This window comes from Mastacembelus armatus, chromosome 14 (assembly GCF_900324485.2).
Source record: "Mastacembelus armatus chromosome 14, fMasArm1.2, whole genome shotgun sequence".
NCBI classification, from domain to species: Eukaryota; Metazoa; Chordata; class Actinopteri; order Synbranchiformes; family Mastacembelidae; genus Mastacembelus; species Mastacembelus armatus.
This window is the reverse complement of record NC_046646.1, coordinates 10,809,372-10,835,701: the sequence shown is the minus strand read 5'-3', so window position 1 is coordinate 10,835,701 and position 26,330 is coordinate 10,809,372. Positions and strand designations below refer to the sequence as shown.

General features: G+C 38.6%; 2 protein-coding genes across 5 annotated transcripts in view; both read left to right on the top strand.

The window, feature by feature from the left end:
* The window catches only part of ltbp3 (latent transforming growth factor beta binding protein 3), a 28,970-nt gene extending 25,198 nt beyond the window's left edge, over nucleotides 1-3,772 (top strand). For 2 of the 3 annotated variants that reach the window (XM_026328372.1, XM_026328370.1), the window contains 5 exons: nucleotides 161-289; nucleotides 1,845-2,006; nucleotides 2,099-2,188; nucleotides 2,291-2,419; nucleotides 2,624-3,772. In XM_026328372.1, the coding sequence (XP_026184157.1) occupies nucleotides 161-289; nucleotides 1,845-2,006; nucleotides 2,099-2,188; nucleotides 2,291-2,419; nucleotides 2,624-2,775 (662 nt within the window). In that variant the 3' untranslated portion in view covers nucleotides 2,776-3,772. The remainder of the gene's footprint in view (nucleotides 1-160; nucleotides 290-1,844; nucleotides 2,007-2,098; nucleotides 2,189-2,290; nucleotides 2,420-2,623) is intronic. The other variant, XM_026328371.1, reaches the window with a different exon arrangement.
* A 20,186-nt stretch (nucleotides 3,773-23,958) lies between these two features.
* The window catches only part of sptbn2 (spectrin, beta, non-erythrocytic 2), a 29,475-nt gene continuing 27,103 nt past the window's right edge, over nucleotides 23,959-26,330 (top strand). The window contains exon 1 of one of the 2 annotated variants that reach the window (XM_026329255.2): nucleotides 23,959-24,610. In XM_026329255.2, coding sequence (XP_026185040.1) covers nucleotides 24,505-24,610 — 106 coding nt within the window. In that variant the 5' untranslated portion in view covers nucleotides 23,959-24,504. The remainder of the gene's footprint in view (nucleotides 24,611-26,330) is intronic. The other variant, XM_026329256.1, reaches the window with a different exon arrangement.

Sequence of the window (26,330 nt, the reverse complement as noted above, 5' to 3'; positions counted from 1 at the left end):
CGAACACTGGAAACTTCACAAAGTATTTATTTCAGGGCTGTTGTACCGAACTTCACAAAATTGCACAGGTGCTTTTGTTACCTTGTCCACCACCTGTCAATACGAGCCGGCCCCAAGCAGAAGTTCATACTGTAACCAGTGTCTGTGGTGCCCTTTGCAGATGTGAATGAGTGCCAGGACCCCTCGTACTGTAAGAATGGGAGGTGTGAGAACACGCCCGGCTCCTTTCACTGTTTTTGCGACCCTCCCCTCACCTTCAGTGCAGCGCTGAAACAGTGCGTCTATGACGGTGGGTAAAATCAGCGACAGCTCCCCTGAGCCAGACTGATCAAAATGAGTTATGGCCTTACCTTCACATCTGCCACTCACGTTGCTCTTTGCAGTTCCTCCCAATTTGTATCCCAAACAATGGCCCGTACTAGCTTTATCTTACACCATTTCCCCTCTTACCGACTTTAGAGGCTGTCTCTATAGAGACAGTTGCCAATTTTTGGAGAGATACAAATTTGTGTAGTTATTTTAAATACACAAATATATCAGCAAAATTACGAGTATGTACAGTGTGAGGAAAGGTGATTACTTATAGCATTACCTCTGCATGCCTGTTGTTCCAAAATTTATTTGTGTCTCTTTTGTGTGTGTTACTGTAGATAAAACGGGTTTGTTCTGGTAGCGAATAACAGACTCAGCATTTGAAAACACTTTATTTCATTTAGAATGGCCTGAACTCAGTAGTGATAAATAAACATGCTAAGATAGATCATCCACAGTTCCTGATGCCAGTTCAAATGTCATGAAAATGTCTGGTTTCATACTGATCCACAAGCACTTGAGCTGTAACAGTAAGCTGTTTGCCTAATGAGAGAAAACTGTCAGCATGCTTTGGTCATGTGTGCAACATATGCATCCACTGTTATACTTTAATGTCAACCACACAATACTGCAAGCTGCACCTGTGTGTTATGAGTAAGCACATGAAGCAGTAAGGAAACTCAGATTTGCTTATTCTACATACATATGCTATAAAATAAACTCTAGACATGGTGGCAACTTGAAGTATAATAGCAATGTAAAATTGGTCCTCATTTGACATTGTTAGTTAAATAAGCTAACACTGAGGCTTGTAGATTCCAGGAGTTATGCATAATAGTTATAGGTAAATAACTTAGTACATTAAAGCGTATTAACTTCCATGTGCCGTGACCAGATCTCCATTGTGTACAAACCAAAAGGTTGGTTTAGTTTTTACTATATTATGTATCTCTTATTTACAAAGGGATTATACTGTATTGCCCATGTTATTATGGGCTAGACAAATTTCCACACTTTTGCTAATGCAAGCTTGGAAAGGTTCCTGATCTCTGTTAATCTAACCATGAAAATCATGTACAATACAGAGAATAAATGGGTACATCAAACCTGCTATTTGTTCTATATATTTTTCTACCGAAGCATATTCCAGTGGCTTGCGCAAACTTTACATATATTCTAACTTGTGACTAACATTCACCATCTAAAAATAGATGTTAACTGATTTCCTCTAAACCAAAACTGTGTGTTATGAGGCTTTATTATTATGATTACCAGTATGACTTTTATCCTTAAAGTTAGAAATTTACATACAGAAAAAGCTTTTGTGTGATCATCTTCTGCTGGCTTTCACTACTGCATTTGCTTAGAAAATGTGATTTTCATGTTCTGAATTGCTTCCTGTGCTATGTATTGTGATGCAAATGGAAATAACTTGACTTGAGTCTGATAGTGCTTGAATTTTTACATTTGAACTTTTTAACTAAAGTTAGCAATTCATGTTTGTTTTCCATCCTTTTTCTTTTTTAACCAAGATCGCACTGCAGCCCACAAGGATGTGTGTTTCCTGCAGGTTGATGAGGGTCTGATCTGCAGTGAGCCGAGAAACGGCATGGTGGTGACTTACTCAGAGTGCTGCTGTCACTACGGTCGTGGCTGGGGACCTGAGTGCAACACCTGTCCTTCCAGAAATTCAGGTGATCAAACTTGAAGAACCCACTGAACTACCGATTACCACTTTTGTGTTTGTTTGTTTTGAACTAAAAACATGTTTGATTCTTGTATTCAGAGATGTTCAGTCGCCTGTGTGAGATGCATCTGGAGACTGAGTCTGATGGGGAGCAGGATTTCCTTGCAGCTTTCGCCAACTACAACCCAGGTGGAACCGTACACCAATATATGCAATTCAATGTCAGAAATAATGATGTATGATTTTCTGGCTCACATTTTCACTTTTTCCTTGACTATTTGCCTATAAAAGGGGACAGTTCAGAAGAGGATTCAGACGAATGTAGCTGTACAAATGGCCGCTGTGTCCGCTCCTACCTGGGAACCATGTGTGAATGTAACACAGGCTTTAGGCTGGACCACTCCCGCACCCGCTGTATAGGTTTGTATTTGCTAGTTTTACAAAAAAGTTTTTCATTAATTACAAATTGTATTTCCAGAAATACACAGTAACCAGTAGTTACATCCACAGAATTCATTGTCTGTATATATCAACTTTGCATTTAGCATTGTTTAGGAATATTTCATATCCTGTTTTGTAGCATAGACGTTTTGATAAGTCCTTGTGTTTATTTTTTTTTTACAGACATTGATGAGTGTGCAGAACCAGGAGCTCATGCCAGTCCGTGCAAGAATTCTCGCTGTGTGAACACTGCTGGTTCATACAAGTGCTTCTGCAAACATGGCTTTGTGCCTGCACGCAGGCAAAACATATGTGTCCGTCGCAGAATGCGGTAACCTCTGTGTGTCACTCTATTTATCATTATCTACAGTATGCAGCACACACAGGCAGCCCGCACATGCTGTGCATGCACGTCCTGTACCAAATTGGCACCGTGGGTATACACAGTGAACCTAAAAACGTGTTCTCATCTGGAGACAAATCAGAGCAATGGCTGATAGAAAATGTACAAAATAGTTCATCTTTCACTCCCCGTTTCATATTTAAAGAAATAATCAATACAGACAAGGAGTATGTTTGTGCTTTTTTTTTAGGCAATTTTGTAATTGTTTTTTTTTTTAAATGTTTTCTTTAAATTTAAATTGTGCATTTTTGTGATCTTTTTTTTTTTTAATTTGATTTGTCAGTTTGAATCTCCGATCTCATGCCCCCAGTTGGTTTAATAATGAAATGTGTTTCAAAGATCTGTCTGCTATTCCTATTGTCTATTGCAGCCCATTCAGTATTTGCATACTGTAGGAGTGCCACTTGAACTTTTAAATTTTATGGCATTTCCTTTCACATTCCCACAAATCCTAAATTGACATCCTCTGAATTGTATTTTCTACCTGATTTTGTGTTATTGTACAGTTTGACTGAGGGATTACCAGTTTGTGTAAGAACTGTCCTCCTCTACCCTTTTTTCTGTTGATGTAAAATATAAGAAAAGTGAAGCCTTTCTATAATTTGACATGCACACCTACGTGGACTTTAAGCTAGAAACAAAAGGTCATGCACTTAGCTACGGATATAGTGGGAATAGTTGCTAAATGGAGCTTATTCCAGAAAACGAAGAGGAAGTTTGGCCTCTTTTGAGACTATTGCTGCATCGTATTTAGAAAGCCAAAGACGCTGTTGAGATAGAATTTAATTAAAAAAAGAAGATGTTAACCAGTCATGCATTTGTTTTTCTTGTGTTTGGGTGTATTGTGTTTTGATCAGACGTGTAAAATGAAGCTAAAAAAATTAATATATTACTCATCTGTTTTACACATATAATAAAACAGATGTGTATTCTCCTTGACTGACTGAAAACAGAAACATTTATTTTTATACAAATTACTGCTTAAAAAACAGTGGTGTCTTCTTACTCCACTCTGAACCTTGATTCTTATCATAGATAGAATTTACAATATTTGGGATCAATAAATTATCTCTAAACTCAATTTAATAAATAAATGTGTCTGTTGATAACAAGATGTATAGGGTGTCTCTCCCCCTCAGCCCTGCCCTGAACCTGAGGTGGAGGACAACGCAGGAGAAATCAGATGAGGCTGAACTCCTGCTGCCACAGACCATGAGTCAAAACACTCCCTGAGTGATCTTTTAATTTTGCTTTCGTTCTCTTTTTTATTGTCGCGCACTTTTGGATAATTGTGTAGCTCGTTGTAAGATCATCCATTTTGACGTCATTCATAAAACAAAAAAGCATGAAATGCTTAAATTGCCTGTTCTGGCAGCCTGTTAGTGCATAACTGAGATTAGAGGGACATTCTCAGTGAGGATGCTTCAGATACTTGTAGTGAGCCTGTTCACTATTTCTTAAATGCACAAGCTATGATTTAACTTAATTTTTATATTTCAAACTAGGAAAAGGTAATCGAAGGGCATTGATGAGGAAGATGACGATGATCAAAGAGGCTTTATTGCTTTGAGATGATGTTTGCTAACAGTCAAATGTCTAAATGCATCTGTTACACATAATAGTATCTGTTCATTGATTCTTTTTTACATCCACCTTGGATTTGGCATGTTAAAAACAGATAGATTAAAAAATGGGACAAAAATAAGATCTTCCACTAGAGGGAGCTGGCTGTACATATGTGCAGCACTTTGTATGCTTTCCATTAATCTAACTGGGTCTTTAATATAATCGTCTCTGCAGACTCCAGCTCTGTGGCAGAATGGAAACGGTTATATTTCTGAGGTAGATATATAAAGAGGGGTATGTGTGTTGTTATACAGAATCCCATTGTCCCTGCAAAGAAGTAAATGTAAATTTGTTTTCATTTTTCTTTCTTTGTTTATCAGCATAGTGTTTCAGGAGACGAACTGGATATGCTTTATTCATGAAAGAATAAATTAGGATTAATCTGCTTTTACAGAATGAATGTACACTGCTTATGTTCTTTTTCTCGAGAAGAGCCCTGATGGATGAAACTGTTTATGGACCATAACATTTTAACAGTTTGCCTGTAGAGTTATTTTTAAACATGTACAGACTAATCCAAATGGCCATAGTATACAAACTACACCATTATATATAAACAATTCAAACTGTGCTGTTAATCTGCAACAAAGGGAAAAAACATGGCTACTTCAATTTATTAGCACTGTTGCCTCATAGCAGAAAGGTTCTGGGTTTGAATCCCGTTTGAACCTGAAAGAAGTCAAAAGAATCTATCATTATATGAGATGAGTACTGTCTTTTACTCCTTCTTTTGTGAATATCCCAGTTGTGGGACAAATAAAGGTTCATTTTATACACCTGTTGTGTTTTCAAAACCACACAGAAATAGACCAAAGCAACATATGAATGAAACCACAACGTTATCATGTGATTCAGAAACGTTAACTCCATGTAAATCATCTCTCTTGCTGATTTGCACATCAAGTAATGGCTGTCATAACTCACAGAGCGCCTGTCTCCCTCTGAGGAAATGTTTTGCACAGACCTGTAGCTGGACCTCATCCTGTGAGCTTGGTGAGTCACGTTGCGCTATAGTGGCACCACAGCTCTTCACTGTCCTGGTTTCATTCTGTCTAATTATTATATAATTTTGAACTGGAACAGCAGGGTGACCTGCAGCAACTAGTTTAGGGAGTTAGAGAAATAGGAAAAATGATGGAAGAGATAGAGAATGAGCAGGAACCAAAACAGAAATAGAATAGCTGTCCTTGAGAGATGACTTAAAAAAAAGTAGTGTGGGAGCTATAAATATCTTTTAGTAGGTCGCATTGACCGGACTATAAGACATTAGGTACTAGTGGCTGTGGACCGCAGCTACAAAACTTTCTTTTCAGTTGGTCAAACACAGCAACAGCAGGCTTTGGAAGCTGGCGAACAAACATGACATAACACAGGAAGATAATGATGTTGTGTAATGACTTGCATGTTTTACAGCCTTCATTTAGCGAATCCAAACAAAGATAATCTGTTGTTTTATGACATTCAGAGAGCAGTCTCATAAAGGTTGAATTGAGTCTACAGTTGAAATAGTTGCTGCATCTATGAATGATTTAGACAGTCACTTCAGAACAGATCAGTCATCAATGTCAGGACGAAACAATATTGCATGCAGAAAAGTATTTTAAGATTTATCATTCATCATAACATGTCACAAATAATTTGACCTATATCGCTTTTTTCAGACAAATAAAGTCAGTGAAACTTTGCATTAGCAAAGAAAGGCCAAATTTGGAAGAAGAATTGCTATCACAGTATCAGAGATGTTGCTAATAGGGAATGAAACCCAGCAGGCAGCCTTATACGGAGGAAGTACGTGAGCTAAATGAAATAGCATTTAAGGAGGAATTATGCCCTTTGAAAAAGAGTTTAAATCTTAAATAATTTACTCAGTGTAATGAGTAAATCTTTGAGCACAGTAAACTTTTAACTAAGGAGCAGCAACTGTAAAGGGTAGAGAAGGAACTATTGTATATAGATTACTGTGATTAGTATGTGAATGTGCTTCTTCTTAGAAGCCCTTAACTTTTTGTGTTATATGGGAGAGGTTTGCATTAGGTAGGAAATATGTAATGTAATGCTGCAAACCAGTTTGACATACTGTATCTGTAGTAAACTCTGTGCTTCTTGCCTCAAACACCTTATTAAAGGGTAGCACAGAGACTCTCCTCCATGATCCAGGATTGGAGTCATATGATTCAGCTTAAAGTTTGGGAGTATCAGTCGCTCACAGGTTCTGGTGGGAAAAAAGAATAGAGATCATGTCCACTTGGCTGGCTGTGAAGCCGTACAGTCACGAACACAAGCCAGCCGACTCCACCCTGGCCACTGCACACTCTAATGATGACCCCACCTGCTACGGTCCCTGTCTATAGCGAGCAGACAGAGAGGGGTTTAGCACAAACTGCTGCAATCTGCAGAAAACACTGTGTTGGACACACTCTGGGAGCCAGTGGCAGCCTCATATCCTGCACTCAGCTTTTTCCCTTTGTCATGGTGGAATGTGGATGAGCTCCCTGCTGGGGTGTGAGGTCTGTGAGCATGGGTGAGGACTGGGGCGTAAACAGGTTGTGTGTATGTGTGTCTGTGTTTGTGCCATCAATGCTGACCTGCAAGTGTACAGCTCAGATAAGTGGGTTTATGAGGCCATGGGGCTTTTTTCAGCATTAAATACTAGAAATCATGCAGTGTTTCACACTTTAACTTCTGTGACTCTAAATTTAAATCCCAGCGAAGCTTTTCAGGCCAAATAAATCGAAGCTATTTTACACTTTTGTTTTACGTACACGTTTTCTTTACATGGCTCAGCTAACAATAACTGCAATGGCAATTTTATTTATTTATTTTTATATAACTATGCTGTAGAGGTTGACAATATTTTAAAATAACACAATGAAACTCAAAATAAAATTTGATATAAAATTAGCTTCACTAAACAGTAAATTACTTAAATACAAGATTATAATATGACTAAAATATATAAAAATCTCTAGCTTGATGAGTACCACTCATTCACTGAAATATATAGACCTAAAAGTGGATGAATTCAAATCAAAATCAGTGGGGTTCTGTGCAAATATTTTTTTACCAATTGAAAACTTTTTTTTTTATATATGGTAGCTAAAAGCTGATTTTTTTTTCATAAGATGTATATTTTTCCATTTCTTCCTTTTAAGAGTAATACTCCAATTTCCCATGGCTTCAGCTAACAGACTCTCTAAATCAGCCCCGCTGAAGTCTGTTACATCAGGTGCTTAATCTGAAACAGGTATTTGACCAGTGACAATTGTTTTTCAAATATGCTGCTACTGCAAACCAACTGTGGCCATATAGCTGCAGTTGAAAAAAGCCCACTGACCTGGAAAGCTTTAGGTACAATAACACATTCACAGCAAAAAGGCAAAGTACTGGGACCAACCTAACAACACATCAGAACTTTTTCATTACCACTAACTGCTTATAATGAGTAGTATGTTATTTTCAAAAGTGCTCAGCCCATCATCCCATAAAGCTCTCACCACTACCACTACTTGTTGGTTCAGCTACACCCATACTCACAGATACACACCCTATAGGGAGAGACGCACATGATGCAGACAGAAAACACTAAGACACAAAAATAATTTAGGTATTGGCGTATGGGTGAATTTCTAAGTGCTTGTCTTCAGCTCATCAGCAGGAATGAAAATCTCTGCCGTCTGGATTTTGAACCCAAATGCAATAACCATTAAAGTGCTGCTCATGCAGAAGGGAAAAACCTGGTCTTGGGGATCTCTTACAATAGGATCTTCCAGGGCTGAATGAATAACCCAGATCTTGATTACTTGCTTAATCTCACACACCAATCAGATACTGCCTAGTGTCTAATTTAGTGCATACATAAATAAATAAATAAATAATGTGATTCAATAAAGAGTACTGATATGGGTAAGATTTTTTTTAAAGTCACTGTACTGTAAATGTATGTGTTGTTAATGACACTAATGTAGTGAATCCAAGGAAGAGACATAATCATGTGCTGACTCCATTTTTAATAAATCAGCCCTTGAAAACTGAATCTTTGAGGACCAATGAAATACAACCTGCAACACTTTTTTCTCTCCTAGGATGTCCTCATGAAATTCACTACCTACCGATACAGATCCTTTTCAAAAAGCCGTATTGAAATAACAGAAGCAGGCTGATGTGTGAAAGCCTTTCGTTTTAGCACCAGGGACAGCACCAAACAGGCACAGAGCCGCTTCTCCTCTCAATACTGAAAATCTGCACGGCGGTTCCCATGTGACGATGAAGGGTCAGCAACCCACCCACACACCCCCGCACCCACCCACCTACCCCCGCACCCACCCCCACACCACCCATAACCACCACCACGTCCACTTTTTTTACTTCTTCTCCCAGCTGAACGGGAGCACAGGGAGCGGGAGTGAGTGAGGTGCGGGCGGCCCTTCGGATGCTCTGCCGCGGGGGAAGAAGAAGAAGAAGAAGCGGGAGAAGAAGCTGCTGCTGCTGCGGATATCCGTCTCATACCTGCCTCCACACAAAAAAGGGGGTTTCTTCTCGTCGTCAATTTTGTTTCCCCCAGCTGACCGTTTTGTATGAAAGCTAGATAAGACGAAGAAGATAAAAAGCCCGGTGCACCCTCTGGGAGGGAGAGACATTTTTCGAGGATGCAGATTTAACGGAAACACCGGGGCACCTGGGATTTTTAACCGTTAACGTTTCGGGTTAGCTTAGTCGTCGGTAGCAGAGGAAGATATTGTCCATGTCTGGTGAAATATCCCTCCTAGAGACGTGGTAGAAATAATATCGACAGCCTCCTTACCAGAAGACAAAATAAGGGGTAAGCGTGATTTATTTATTTATTTTGTGTGTGCGCCTTTTTGTTCTCCACCAGCTGCCCACTAATAACAAAGCTAATGCCTGGTATTCAGGTGACTGCTGCTAGCTTGCCTCTGCTGTTAGCTTTCCCAAACCAGCTGATAACGTTATTGTTACTGCAGCCGAAACTCTGAAAGAGATGCTGGTTAAAATAAGCCCAGATGTAATTCTGGCATGTTCGCTGCCTGGTTGAGAGATGTATGTGACCGCAGCGCTTTGGGTTGGTTACTGGAAACCATCTCTCTATATGTCTGCCTCCTCTTGTCCTGCCTTTGTTTGCATCGATGTCAAACGCAGCCACATTTTTTCCCCTGCGAGTGGATCGGGGATTTAACATCTGCTATGTTCAACCAGCCAGGCGGGTTGGTAGCTGACCGGGCTGTTATTTGTATAACACCAAGATGTGTTACGATGCTTGTGTTGTAAAGCTGCAGTTCTTGTTTTCGACATTGTGGGCTGTGTGGTTATGTTGTGATAGGACTGAGATTTATGCGGCGTGCCTGGCCTAGACTGTGAGTCATAGCAACAATACATCAGGTAGAAGTGTAGTGAGATGTGGGCTTACTTTCAAAGGGTCAGTTTAGAAGTTGTTTTGAAAAAGTGTGTGTTTGTGACATTACCGTCCAGCGTTTGAAGACAATACTTCTCATGAAGCTGATATTGAGAGCTGGGATTCACTTGCAGCCACGTGTAGAACCAGGGGCATCAGCCCATTGAAAAAAACAGTTGTTATGACAGAAACACATGGGTGTGCATAACAATGAAGTGAACTTTTAAATCATCATTCTTAATGAGCTGTACACATATTAGGTTTTTGTGTTGCACAAATGGAGGTAACATATAATAGAGAGTGGTGGTTATTGGTGATGAAGGGATATATTTTAGGGTTGATCATTTTCTTAAGTCTAGAAGTTGAAATAGAGAACAAAGGAAGACGCACTGTAGGACAGCACTGTATAGTAGTTCACAAGTTCACCCTGGCAATATTAAGGTGCAGTTTTAAACTGACAGTTTTGTGGAACCGGACTAATAGTCATGTATGGGGATGGTCATACTATCAGATGTCAGTGGCTGTCAATATAAGGTGTCACTGGTTTATGGCTTACTGTTTTTTTTAATTGACCGATTAACACACTGATTGCAAGCTGAGTGCAACAAACTGCAATTATCTGGAGAGTTGGATCGAAAGCCCTTGGTTCAGTCTATTGCATTTAAAATGCCTTGTCCTTTTCCCCCACCTCCTTCTCTTGTTTGTGGACTGAAAGATAGGTTATATTAAAGGCTTGATTTGACAATAATATATCACTTAACATTGCTACATCACAAATGATACATCACTGCCAACTGATTGTTTTTTTTTTTTTTTTTTTTTTTTTTTTGCCTAGCACTAGCAATACTGGACACATGCATTTCTGCCATGAAACGATGAACAGTTGAGCAGTTTGATACTAGCTCTTCCCACAGATACCCTTTTGCAGACTGGTAAAAGTTATGCAGTTTACATTAGGTCATTGCTTTTCCCTGCTTCACTGTCTGATGGTTTTAGTCTCAATCTAATGGAGTAACCAGCCTTAATCCTAATATTGTAGAAAATAAATTAAGCCGCTTAAAAGTCTCCTAGGAAGATTTGTCCAACTAAATGCATGAGTATCCCACAAGTAATTATTTTTTAATTTTATTCTTTCAGCATCCCAACATCCAATCAAAAGTTTAACTTTACTACTAACATCTATTTATTTATGCAACATAGCTCTCCATTGAAGGGGAGTAAGACAACATGAATAAAAAAAAAAACAAGTAAATGAGCTGCAAATTTCATATTCTTGAAAATCATTACAGTAAAAAGTAACCTACAATCTACAGGGAGATGTGTGGAAGGAGTATCAACACTGATATGAAACAGCATAGTATTTAATACTCTTTATACTTTTTTCTGGTATTAAATCCTGCATAGATAAAAAGTGACAGGGCAAGTTTGAATTAAGAAAATGACCACCTCTACCTTTGTGGTTATCATATCCATATGCTACATGTTTTCTTAGAAACTATATCCTATATACTTGTATATCTGAAGAAACGTACATTAAAATATTGTCACACCAATACAGAGTTACTGCATGCATTTATTTTGAAATACAGTAGATGGCGGGACAAAAAAAATGGCATAACAAAATTTTAAAGTATTTTATCCAATGAATAGGTCAGTTGTTAATCATGTATAAAACATATTTATGTAACTTGAAGAATACAAAGTTAACTAATGTGATTACTTTTAAGGTGACCAATAAGTCTTTTGTTAAACAAATTTGTAAAATTTGCATCAAATCACGAAGGGGCTTTGTTTTAGTAAGTTTAAAATGGCACCACTAGAGGGTGACATGAGGACCTTTTTTACTGGTCATTCTGTTGAAATTATGCTCATAATGTAAAGAAAAATAACTCATTGTGCGTTACAAGTTCGTAGTGAAATAATTTATCAGCCACTGTGCAGATCTTGTGTTTCTTCATGGTTTAACCAGGGTTCCATTTTAAACGTCAGCCACATTGGACAAAATGCCACATACACAACCATGAAAATCAATCTGCCTATAAGAAATCATATTACTAGTGCCTGTATTTTATAAACATGTAGAGAATGTTTGCAGATATATCAAACATATATACATATTAGGAGAGTATGTTCTTATCAACAGTGTTGTTATGTTAAATGTGTATGGTGATCAGTGTTGATAAATATTTTATACAAGGTGAGCATGTAATTTTAAGATGTAATACACAATACTGTGTATTGCTGTGAATACTTCTATTAGCACTGTAGTGTTCTTAGGGAAAACATACACCAAAACAAACTGGATAAAATTCAGTAATAACCTTTTACTAGATTGTATATAGTATGTTTGATACTTATTGCTTTTACTACTACCACTGCCACTAATAATAATAATAATAATTCTAATTATAAATAATGAAAATATATCTTGTTATTGTGTTCATGGCCACAGATTGAAATAATGGTAAAGACTTTTGAATGGCAAGACAGATTGGGCTGTGCTGAAAGATGGGTGAGAAGAGGCTGTTAGCTGGCTGGATGGCTGACTAGATGAACAGCATTCAACAATGGAATGACACTGTGAATGTGGGCCCCCCATAGTGCTGATTCTCAAAATCCCTCTCTGACAGCTTTTTTCAGTTCCTGTTATACACACTTTCATTGTGCTGCAGTGAACCATATCACTAACACAGCATGCTTTGTGTAACTAGTGCATTTGTGTTATAAGTAAAATATTCAAAGTTGTTGGCATGTGTGCACTGTTTTGTGAAAGCCAGAGAGTGACAAACATTTGGCAAACCTAATCCGCTGCTATGAAATAGTTGAAGCCATGGTTAACTGTGTGAAAGCTTTAGAAAAACAAAACAAATTCACATAGGTTTGTCAGCATAGGACAAGTGTTTTAACGTCCTGAAACATTAAGGTTTTTACTCACTGGAACATACAAGTTTATTTAAAAGTTTATTTATTTTAAAAGTGGGTCATCAGCATGAATATTATAGCCTCTTTAAAACAGAGCAATGTAGCATGGGAACCAGTAAAACTCTTCATAAAAACATAACTTATTTTGTGTAGTATAACATTTATGTACTCAAGCTGAGGCTAGGTAAACTGAAAATGTGTCCTGAGCAGCTGTGTCATGTGCTTAAAATATGCATTTAGTCTTTAGAAGTGCCGTGTCATTAAATGGCAAATTATCTTGGATCTATAATTAAAGAGTAGTCACACAGTAGAGTTGATCAAAAGGCATTTTATTGCTTTAGGAAATTACACAAGATAAACATAGTTGGCATACACTTCTGTCTATACTGTAGGCTTTACATCACTTATGTGTGGCTTTTTATGGTAATTTTCCTAACCTCTGTATAGGTTGTATTTTATAGACTACTGTTGAAATGGTTACCACTAACCTCAAATTGCATTTCTCTTTGTCTTTACTGACCTGAACAATATATGATAAATATATTCACATTGCTGTTAAAAACAATTCCATTGTTGTACTAGATAAAAGACATTTGTTGATGTTCCTTTGTTAATATTATCAAATAAATAGCTATATCTGGTATAGACCTGAACCCAGTAACGCTAAACCTGGAGCATTGTGGCTCAGTCTTGCAGAGTGCAGAAATATGAGAGCTATAGTATGATAACTGTAGTGCAGTGTGCAGAAGTTGGAATCACAAACACAGCTAAATGCTCAGTAGTTCAGGGAGAGAGGGCAGTCCACTCATCTCCTCTGTAATCATGCCAGAGAAGCTGAGAGGGAGAAAGAATAGGGGCTTCACAGGGCCATGCATGACAGCAGCCCTGAGCAGGACATAGCCAGACGACCATCTGGAAAGTTTGCCTGTTTTTTTTAGAACTCTTGTTTATTACATATTTTTGTATTTTTAGCACTGCATGTACTACTGAAGCTGTACTTACAGTATGTTCTTAATGAAAAAACCCATGTTTAGTGCCTCTTGTGGGGGCAGACTTTTCATGCAGAGGCAGAAATTCTGAACAGTTTTTGCACCAGTGCTTCACAGGGTTACCAAATATTGCACACCCCCTCACGAATCTAAAAGTATAATATCTCACTGCCAGTTCAAGTCAGAGCTACGTCCTGCAACATCTTGATCTTGGCAACATGTCATTATTTGGATACTTATGAAAAAGCAGTTGTTTAATTTATCTTTAGTTTCTTTGAAACACAATGAACATCATTAATTGCGTTCAGATTGTCAGTCTGTGCTCTTTTAGAGTTCACACTAACCACAGTTACTAGTTTTGTGCTGCAAGACTGCCTTTTGATAAATGTGAACATACAGTACTTTTACATAAGCTTGCAATTTGCTAAATGAAGGCTCACTATTAAAACTACTTTAATTACCAGTTGTTACGTGCAACCACTGTAGAGAATATTAAGCTAGTAACTTAAATGTGGATGAATGCTATCTTCTACTGTAGCCCGAGCTTTGTTCTGTTACCACATTAACATTTCTCATCAGATTGTCATATGATTGTCATAATCATTTAGTTAAACTGTATCGGACACTGGCACTATGAAGCTAAAGGAAAATAAAAGTATTTCACATTGAACCTTTTTAAGGTCTAGAAAAATGAAATTAAAGTGAAATTGCAAATATTAAGCACCCATGATGGCTAATGTGGACTAATGAGGTTGTACTTCAGGATTTTATGCAGGTGTCTATTCATGCTTTTATTGGATGGTCTTGTTTTTGTGAGGTATTTAAATAGTCCATGAAGTGGTAAAGTGATGGGGTTTTTTTTTCTCATGATCCAGGTTACTTCCCGAATAAATGCCATACTAAGTATAGAGACCCAAACTTTTTCTCCAGTAAAGTCAGCTGAGTGTATCTCGTTTGAATCCTATAGCCACATGTAGCAGCATTACATCACATACTCTGTGAGATGCCAGAGCAGACCTGTAGACATTCTGACACGCAGTCTTATGTTAATGTCAAGAACCAGTCCACACTGGATTACCCTGGTGTCCATTACCATTTCATTCATTGATGTTTTTTGATTTGGATTTCTGGCAGTCCTGAAGAATGATGCTGCTAGTGTGACTTCCAGCCAAATGTACTGAGGACGCAGGCCAAGGTCAGGATTCATTCAGCTACAGAAGCAGGAAAGGAGCAGTAACCGCTATAAACAAGTAAGCAATGAAAGTAGTATCAGGTGCATTATCTCAGATTCCCTTTAAAGCACTGATACATTTTCTTAAACTTGAGTAATATACATTATTCATATCAGTGGGAAAATTACAGATTATTTTTCATAAAATACTTCAGGTGTAAAACAAATTATTCATTGCTGTTTGCTCATCACCCTTATTGACAGATAAGCAACTTAAGCAGATCTCAAACACGTGTGGTTTGACAATGCCACACTGCATTGTGGGCGAGCATGACTGTGAAACTAAATGATTTAGGGGCAAAAGGCTGTATTATTTTTTAAATTATGCAGTATAGTGCTTATTTGAATATGAGATGTAAGATAGACAATGACTGTAAACCCATTAAATTTTTTCAATTCATGAAATATATGAAAAAATAAAATAAATAATTCCTTCTTAAATACAGTTTTTTTTATGTGCCATTGTGCTGTATTTAGTGTTGTTGTCTTGAACTAAAGTAACGTGTGTGCGTGCGTGTGTGTGTGTGTCTGTCATACTGACCAATTGGGCCTGTGATGAATGTGATGCTACAGGTCAACAAAGGACCTCTGCTGTCCTATTCAGCAGGGCATTCAGGCCAGGATCAGCAGTCTGTGTAAGGGCCTCTAATGCATGTGTGCCTCTGGCTGCCTCATCACTGCAAACAGGAAAGGCTGGACTCAATTCTCTGCTGACTCCTCTTTTGTAGGGGCTAGTTTGGCGGGACAGGCTTTGTGTGCTGCATTTGGGATCTGTCTACCCATCCTTCAGGCTTTTCAGGGTAGCACAAACAGGCTCATTTGGGGTAATACAGTTTTGCCACCACTTAATTCAAAGCCTAACATTTATATGTTCTCAGAAAAGTATTTAAAATTAATATTGGTATTTTGAATACCAGTATCATAATGTGGCTTTTGATGAGAGTCGTATGGCAAGGCTTATAGCTCCCTTTGTTTGTCATTACAGGGAGTGATTGTGTGTGTCTATCCTAATTCCCCTGGTGCATGGTGGTTGTGTGTCTGGCTAATGTGTACAGGCCTAATTCCCTACAGGAGACTGATTGTGGGCTCTGTTTCGTTTTTCATCTCTCACTGATTAACCGGTGCAGTGACAAACAGACCAGCTGGGTGAAAAGCAGCAGCTCTGGAAGGGGAGGAAGGATGATGGACAGTGAGACAGAAAAGAGGAGGTGGCATTGCTTATCATGCCCCTGGCTCTGCCCTGCTTTCTTAGCTGGTGTCAGTCTGCTGTGAATGCTGGTTTGATGTGTGTTTACCCGGTAAGAAGCTAGGGTTTTAGCCTTGAGGCATTCCTTGCTGACCTGATTTCACTTTTCCCTCTTTCAGAGGCATTATTCTTCCAAAACATCCATCCGCCCTGACTATTATTTTTTTTTCTAATGTGAGCAGTATTTTTGGAAGATGAATTGTAGTAGCTTGGGGGCTCACAGCTTACAGTCTTCTGAAGATTTGTACATGATAAAATGGACAAAAAAGGCTCCTTTATACATTTTAACTTTAAGAGCAATTTTACAGTTTAGGGGTTCTTTCCTGACTCTGATATAGCTTCCAAACGTAACATGATAAACTCTATGTTGATTGGGTGGATTTGTATGTGTGGCTTTTGTAAGAAATTTGTGTGTGTGTGTGTGTATATATGTCTAATGTAAGTCAATGTGAAGTCCCACACAAGAAAACAATTGTGTGTATGTAAGAGAGAGTGAGAGAAGGTTTGAGGGGGCAGGGGCTGTGGGTCAGCTCATTTTGCATCTGTGGTTTTGTGCCACATTAGTGGAAGCATAGGATGAGTACAGTAAGTTGTATCATTGTAGGTCAGGGGATTGTTTGTCTGATCCATTGAGGAGTGAGACGCTGAGCCTCTTCCAAACCTCAACATGGGGAGGATTGACCTCCATTTGCCACTGCCTCACTGGTCCTTCTCCTCCTCCAGCCCCCACCCTGGTCCAATCGCACAAACAGATTGTCATGGGTTTCATTGCTGCTAGGCCTGTCCTGGATAGTGTGCTCTCTTTGTGGCTCTTGCTTCCATGCTGTGACATTTAGGTTATTTAAGCTGCATTAAAAGGCTTACCACTTAACTCTTTGTCAGCAGCACATTGATCGGCTCGTGTTGGACTGCCTGCACCATAATTTGACATGGTTGTGTTTATGAGGACCTGGAGTGAAAAGCCGTGTGCACTTACTCTGTGATTATGTTGTGTTTTAGAGAATGTCCAACCTAGAAATGAGAGACTCAAAGACACATACTCATTGCCTTCTTGCACTCACAGACACGCATGTTTGTTTTTCCATCTTAGGACACTTATTGACATAATACATTCCTTAGCCCCTCACCCTAATCACAACTGTCACAGCTAAATATCTAGTCCTAACACCTACACTAAACCCAATTCTAACCTTAACCCTAAAAGTCTAAGCCCTTGGAAACTGTGAGGAACACAGCCCACAACTATTGTTTTCAGATATTATTTGTCCACACAACCATAGAAAGACAGAAAGACATGCACACGTACGCACACTTTGTTGAAAGCACTAACCAAGTCCTGGGGTGCCAGTGAATGGGGAGGTGACAGGTCAGGGGGCCAGTGTTGAGTCGTTGGTCTAATGGATGAACAGCATACCACATAATTATGACATCCCTAGTTCAATTGTGGCTATGGACTTTTGTTGCATCTCTTCCCCTTCTTTCTCTCATGTTGTCTGCCTCTATCTGCACTGTGAACTATCCAGCGAATGCAAAAACTGCCCAAAAATGATCAGAAAAAAGAAGAAACACCATGAAGGCTTCTGTAATAATGTGGCTCAGCTGCACATTAAGTCGCCCCCATACAGCTGCAGATAATTAGTGCGTGGACTCTCTCTCTCTTTGCACGTTTAAGACTGAACACTAACACATGGGTATAAAATGACATTTGCGTTTTTAGTGCTGAACATTTTATAATAGTGGTACAGCGGATCATAAAACTCACAGTTTGGATCACATTTTGAATCATGGATCAGACCATTTTTCGGATCAGCAAAAAAGGGGGAGACGAATGTAATTTGCTTTCCATTTGTTACAAGCACAGTATAGCAAGGAACTTTTGGTTTTAACAAAAATAGCCTATAGAACCTATGATTTTAACAAAAATAAATTCAGTGTAATTAATTATATAAAAAGCAATATCAGCAGATACTGTGATCGATTACATTTAGGATTAATCTACAAGTTTAAAAAAATGAGTTATTAATCTGCAGGTCATGTGCATGCCAAACCGTTGGACGCCTATTTTATAATAAAGTTCAGCAGTTCAGCGATTCTATTGCCTGTCCATTATATTTTTTTGCACTTGCACAGAATATATGCAGGTTTAATTTATAGGATGCATTGACTTCGCATGACCTGAGTAGTCCAAGACTGACCCTAGCAGACACATTAAAGTTAAAATGTGAGCACTGGATTTATGAAAATTAATGAACTGAACCTTGATCCAAAGGACAGGACTACCTAGGAATAGCCTGTCTCATCCTACACTCCAGTGTTTTTCGGAGTATGAATGAACTCCAGCTGCTAGACACAACAAAAGATAAACTAACAGGTATTACCAAACTGACTACTCAACCCCATTTATTAATCTGTTCAATGCTCTTAAACAAATGGCCTCAGTTAGTTAATGGCCTCTCTGGTGGGGGGTCTAATCTTTATGTTGAGACCCCGTTGGATATCTGTGCATAATACTCTGAAGGTCTGTCTAGTCATACTCAGTGTTGTATGTTGATGTGTAGCAGATCTGTTTGGATTGTATATTTTAAGCAAATTATCAGACTTCTTCATGGCTGTTAACAGCTGAACTGATTTAACGTCACATATTGGTCACATACAGGTCCCATACTATTTAAGGAGAGATTTAAAGTAGCAACTGTATGTGACATTGTTTTGTTACTAGGGAATGGGCACTAAAACATCTAATTTATGATTCTGCCACCCAGGCCTAATGCAGTATGAGTGTATTTGTGTGATTGTATAGTGGTTCTGCTTCTTGAGTTTCACATACAGTAATTTTGGTGTGTGTATTCAGTTATATACAATTGCTTAATGGCTAACTTCATGGCAGTTGCTGAATGTTTTTATCTCATTACATAATGTGGCAGTTGTACTGTTCAAGCTTCCATTTGCATATGATTATCATTTGAGAATATAAAACTGCAGTCCAACTGTGAGGATGTGTGGAGAATGTGGGTGATGTATGTTACAGTACATAAGCTGAGACCTGTTGAAATAGAATTACGTGCTCAGTTTTTAACCTGAATCTTACGAAGTATCTGATATCTTGACACTTCCTGTCCTTTTTTTGTATGAACTGATTTTGATGCTTTTGTGTTTCTTTGTCTGAATTGTAGGTTGAATGTGTTTTTCTCCAGACTAGAGACCATGAGTACCATCTCGCCGACGGACTTTGACAGCTTGGAGATCCAGCAGCAGTATAATGACATCAACAATCGCTGGGACCTAGCAGCAGAGACCGACTGGGATAATGAGAACAGTTCGGCGCGCCTCTTTGAACGCTCACGCATCAAGGCTCTCGCAGGTATGCCACACTTCAGTCCCCACTAGTATACATGTATATATGCAGCCAACATGCATGTGATGATTCATTTTTTTTGTCAGTTTGGAAGATGAGAACCTTATAGGTGCCTTACTCACCCATTTGCAATGTGCAATAATGTAATCTAACTTTACAGAAGTGTAATATTTAAAACACTGACTTACCAGTATATTTGGAGATAACCTGTAAAATTCAATGCAATAGTCAAAAAAACTACCTATTTTACTGTTTAGTTTTTAATGATGTCTTGTTAGAGAAGTGTTGACTCAGCTCAGCTCTGTGATAATTTTTGAGGCTGCAGTGTTTTTCGTTGGATTCGGCCGTCATAAAGGTGCTTCTAACATTGCAGCTTCTGATCAAGAGCCCTTTTGTAAAACACACAAGGGAAGTTATCAGTTGTGAGTCCATGAGAGGGTGATCTCAGACATTATGCAAATTCTGAGCTAGTTTATTTTCTAGTTTTTCTAATTAATATAATGACATGTGTATCAGTCTCCACAGCAAAGTTACCATGACCTGTAAAAGGGCAGGAGAGAAACAATCTAAATATCTAATCATTGGCTATAATTGATGGAAAAATTGTGCTGGATCTATTAAATCTTGTTGAGCTGAACAGTGTGATGTAAATGATGTTATGATAACTTAATACATGCAACGCTTGAAGCACAGTATCAAATGCAAGCCAATGAAACATTTTACAAAAGTCAGTAATTAACATTATTGTTGACATTAAAACAAGTTTGCATTGTGCAGTTGAATTTATTAATGATGCCTGATTAGAAAGGGTTCTGATTGAATTTTGCGGATTTTTGAAAAGTGTATAAAGCTTTGTAGATTAAAGGTTTAAAGGTGAGCAGTGTTTTTTTGGCAGACGTGGCAGTCTTTGACAGGCATTTTTTGGAGGCTTTCTCTTTCTCTGGCCCTTGTTTTTTTGTCAATCAGTCAGGAGAGGCTAGAAACAGTGCATAACATGACCTTTACACAATGACATGGTCCTTTTGTAACAGAATAGATACTATTCACATAACATAAAGAGGGCATCACTGGTTGTGGACTGTCTGGTCCCTAAAATATAATGTGGCTGATTATCAATTTTTTTTTTTTACATTACCATTTTTAAATATGTGACAGATGTTTGAAAAATAGACAATATTTAGAGATAATGTTATAGACCAAATGTAATCTGCCCAAATCTAATTAGGCTCTCTAGACTCCCAAAAGACACAGTTCTCTTTTTATAGGGCAAGACAGAAATACTTCCAAAAGGAGGACAAAGCAATTCACCAAAGAGCAATAAGCAGTGATGGAATGAGGTGGTGGGACTAGACTTTAGAGCTAGGTGTGATAAAAGTCAACGTGGCGATACTTAGAAAACAATGTTGTGATTTTTTAAAGAAATGAAAAAGATGGCTTACAGTGTGCATCCAACTAAGATGTCCCAGTTGTAAATCCTCATGGCTCTTGTTTTAGTACATCCTATTTGTGTGTGTGTGTGTGTGTGTGTGTGTGTGTGTGTGTGTGTGTGTGTGTGTGTGTGTGTGTGTGTGTGTGTGTGTGTGTGTGTGTGTGTGTGTGTGTGTGTGTGTGTGTGTGTGTGTGTCAGTGCACATTTGTGTTTATTTAACTACCGTTTACCTCCTTGGTTTTATGTTCTGCAGATAAAATCCCTATTAAGTCAAAACAAGTTGTAGTGTCATAGAGAACCCAGCAGAGGGGAGCAACATGCAGGCAGGACTAAGACAGTGAGACAGAAGCACACACGCACGCACACACGCACACACACACAGGCACACACACCACCCCATATATACACAAGCAGTAGAAACCGCATGCTCTAATGATCTGTGAGTCCTGCTGTAGTCAAAGTATTTCTGAAAGATAAACCTCATTTCACTTACAAATACGGTCCAACACATCTTCTAATGCCAGCAGAAAACACACTTGGGTTAGACCTGTATTCTAGTTGTATATACAGTGTACTATATTTAAAGATAATATATATTGCTGTCATATACTTAAGCTAATCAGTAACCAGAGTACAATGTGTGTGTATGTGTGTGCCCCCGCCAGTGTGAATACCTGATACCATCTCTGTTTGACAAGTGTGGGCTTGATGTGCACATTCTTCGACATGTTGTAGCAGCTATTTCCCCCTAAGCCCAACTCCTGCCCACCTTTTACAATCTATCCCCAGATGTCAAGACCTTCTGCACTGTGTAAGCTGCTGCTTCTCTCTTAATTAAACTCTCGCTTTGTTTCCACTTAGTATTTTTTCCTGGCTCATACATTTGAAACTCTTACAGCTTTTACAGAATCCTTTTGCTTTTTGGATATCAGCAATAGCAGCACTTATTACAGAGTAGAGGCCTTCTCCTGTGTTAAGAACATTGTAATTTGCATAAATAACCACTTACCTCTTTTCCTGTCTTGTGTGGGAAGCAAGACAAGCTGCAACACCCTGCTTCACACTTAGTTACATGTACTTACTTGTGAAAATTTCCATAGTAGGATAGAGCAAGTCTTCTGCATTTTAAAAATCATCTATACTCCTTTTTTAAACAGGGTTAGTGCCAATTAATTTATACAGTCCATATTTGATGTGACTGTACTATATATATCACAAACTAAGAACACACACAAAAGCATGAATAAGAGATTTTCCAATTCACCATCTCCCATTCAGCCACATTTGAGCTCAACCCCACTTGCTCTAGGGGGATTCCCCTTCAGATCAGGTATTTATTATGTTATAGAGTATGGCCCAGCCTTCTGACCTCCCTTGGGTCTTTTGAAAGGGTTGTGCTGTACTGTCAGTAAAATTTACATGCTCAGCAATAGATCTCTCCTTTCTTTCTTTGGGCCAGATCCTCTGGCAATATTTACTCCCCCAGTAGCTTCTATCCTATCCTCCTTCTTGGTTGGGTCCATTTAACACACCAGACCATCATAAATTACCATTAATTCCACTTTGCTAACTGCACATCCCCTTTTGGCATTAAGTAAATGACTCTTAATCCTACTAAATATGTTTATTTAAGAGTTTATCAAATGACTGAGGGGTTTTATAGGTGGGGGACACTGCCTTAATGTAATATTTTAACAGGTCAGACACACAAACTTGCCATCACATCAGCTTTAATTGGGACTGTGATAATATATGCCCAATGGGGGCAAACTCTGGTTTACCGGGTTACAAGAATGCTCTTCATTTTTCACTGTACCAACCATATCATAGCCTCTGTTCCTCAGAGGGGAGGGTGTTCTCTCATTAATCCAGTCCTCCACCATAAACACCCAGTCACTGAAGGCCTAGAGCATTTGGTCCTCTAATAAGACGCATCCAGATATCTGTAGCTCATCAGAACCAACCCAGATAAAGAACGGTCAGACCTTTTTACCAATGCCCCTGGACCAGACTAAAATCCCTTTCACTAATAAGAAAGGCTGTGACCTTAGTCCTGACTCTGTTTACAGTGTTGTGTAATTTTTTGCAATCCCACATCTGTAACTTTACTTTACTGCTTACTATTGCCTTTAAAGAGTGATACATAGCAGCTGGGATAAAGAAAAGTTATTCAACTTATAAAAATATTTTGTTTTAAATAAATGCAGCTTTTTTGATGTTCCATTGTGAAGCCCAGAAATTCAAATTCAATTCTTTTTCAACTTTTGCAGGTCCATTTTCTTCCAGTGTTTGCAAACAATCACTTGATAACTTGACAGTAGAAAAAAGCAGCATCTATTTTGTATCCTTAGCAATGGGGGTGAAGTATAATTTCTATAGATGACCTTAATCTAGCAAGGCATGAAATGTGTTAATATAGTATAGCTCCATAATTGTTTTAGACAGGTGCTGTAATGACTCACTTCCACCTCCACCCCTGCATAACCATCTGCCTGACACACACGTTTACAGTTTCAAATCTTGCTCAGGCAGGAAAGAGCTTGTCAGGTTACTGAGACTTTTTCAACAACTTCCTTCCTGCCTTACCACCTTATCCTATAGCAGAAACTGCAAATATAAAAGGGGAGATCAAATGTTGTCTTAGAGAGTGAAAGAAACAAGAAAGGAACCACACAATGAGACAACAGGATAAGATGGGGACTTTTGTGATGTACCTTCTTGTCAGGACACACCCCAGTGCTCCATGGAATTAAGGTGGAGTTTATTAAGCCGCCTCAAGCTACACTGAGCAAAGAACTCTTAATGGTTTAGTCCAACACTACACTTCCTCCTTGCCTCATTCTTCCACCATGTTCTTATTTTACGCTCCTCCCTCGAACACACCTTATGCAAATGACACAATTTCAGACGGCACAGCAGGCTTTGTTTACACAGCTATCCGACTGTGAGCAGTTAGCCATCTCGGCTGTACTCTGCTCCAGCGAGTGCTGTTCAGAGCTAGGAGAGAAAGAACAGCCTGTTTTTCTTTGCTAGGACCATGAGGGAGTGCAAACAAAAGTTTTAAGTTTGCTCAAGTGTGGTGAAATTCTTCACAGGAGGAAGAGAATAGTTTGTTCTTCAGTTTTCTTTCAAATGAGTCTTTGAAAAAAAATTCTCCACCCTTGCACTCACTGCTGGGTTTTTATTGGAGGAGGTCAGACATGTAGCAGAAGAAGAGAAGAACAAGCGGCAATTTTTTTTTTTTTAGCTTTTGCTGTGGTTTATTGAGGAGTAGTGCTGAGGAAATCTAGAAGAGGAGAACATACCAAAGCATTTTGGATATACAAAACTTTCATCTTCTTCTAAACTATTTGATACAGTTTAGTGGGAAAGGTTGGTTCTGCTGTGCTATGCAGGAGAACTCTCATCTACTCTGTACCTGAGAGGAATATTCAACAAAGATCCAGAAAAAAGGCCATGGAGTGGGAACACAGGGACAGAGAGCCCTGCTTGTCCCCAGCAGCATTTGTTAATCAAGGGCAATATTCTAACATCATGGAAGGAAGGTTTAAACAGCTGCAAGGTAAGAGTCATACTGACCTGTCCATTTGGTTGAAAGGGAAATTCTGTTCCATTCTGGAAAATAGCTTCTCTCTCAGTTTGGTACTGCTTCAAAGCATAATGTGCAGCGAATTGAGGAGAGCCGTAGACACAGTAGGCTTCATCTCAACTCTAAAGCAGGCAGGCAGCCTGGCACTTGATCACTGGGCCACCTGTCCTTTCTTATCTTATTACAATGCATGGCTCTGTCTCTGGCCAAAGCCTGTTAAGGTCTGTGAGGTCCTGCACACAGAAATCACTGTGGCCACTGATTGTGACATTGAACTTAAGAAATTAGCTGGTAGCTAAAGTGCTGATATGTACTTGATCATAGCCCTAACACCATAACACCCTTAAAACTCAGACTAAAACTTAGTTGATTAATTTTAAGGGAATCTTGTAATTTCCAAAGGTATGTTAGCTTCGTAACTAAAATGTAAGGTAAATGCTTGTGATTAAAAGAAAAAATTGTAAGAAAAGTAATTTGTGGTATTACTTGTAGATTTAAAATTTTTTTTTTAAACTGTATGAAGAGCTATTCATCATGTTGCGCACGTGTGAGAATTCTTGTATTATCATGTAGCCATTTAGTTTTTTAGATTTGACCCCTTACTCACAGGCCACAAGGTAAAATGTTTGTGGTACTTGAGTGTGTATGTGGAATGCTGTATCAAACTGTCATATTAGCAGTTCGTGAGAAGATTAGCATTTTGCTGGCTTCAAGTCCCTACTGTGTGGAATGAAGAGAGTTTACCTGAAGTACAAGTCTACTCTCTTGTTTGAGCTTCTTGTAGTGGACCGACAGTGTTTCACCTCTCGTAATAAGTAATATATTGATTGCCACTGAAGGCTGCTTTAGTCTGCTGAAGAATGTGTACATTTGTAAAGTGATGTCTGAATAAAACGAAAACGTCTTTGCCTCCACAGTAATGACAGTAAGAGACACACAAGAAATTGTATCTTTAACGTCAAAGAAAGTACAATATTCTTAACACTGTCGGTGTCAGCCTTGTAATCTTATGTACAGAGAAGCATTGGTTATATACCTATACATCTTTTCAACCTGTCAGGCATGAAACCTCTCTGTGTAATTTGGGGTGTTAAAGGTCAGTCACCAAATTTGTGCTGGCATTATTTATTCAGACTTCGTTGCAACAAGACTGCTATGACATGGGGTTTTTCAGGAACTCTGTTTATAGATACAGTATTTATGGGTAGATTGATGTATGATGCACATGTTTTACTCATTACGTTCTTTGTTTGCCATCTCTGTGAATGGATATATTCTGAACGGTGTTTGCCCTAAATATTTTTACACATAGACATACTCAGGCACATAAACACATTTTGGCAACACCCACTTGTATTTCCAGTTTGACTGCCCTTGAGGTTCATTCTTTGTCACTCCCTCCCTCCTTCCTTGTGTTGAACTATGATAGCTACTAGAGTAAGAAGTAGACATGTACATACATAGTGTATGGTTATACCATGATTTTTGACATATGAAAGCATTCACAAAATAGTCTTTTATGCATGCAGCATGGTCACACTCATTTTAAATACTACTTTAAAAATACTTCAGCTTTTTAACAAACTACATTGATTTCAAGGAGAGATTTAACAAAGAGATTTGTGGAGATATCTTTGATGCCAATATTTTATTGGCATCAAATAAATATATTAACTATATAACTGCAGCCAAA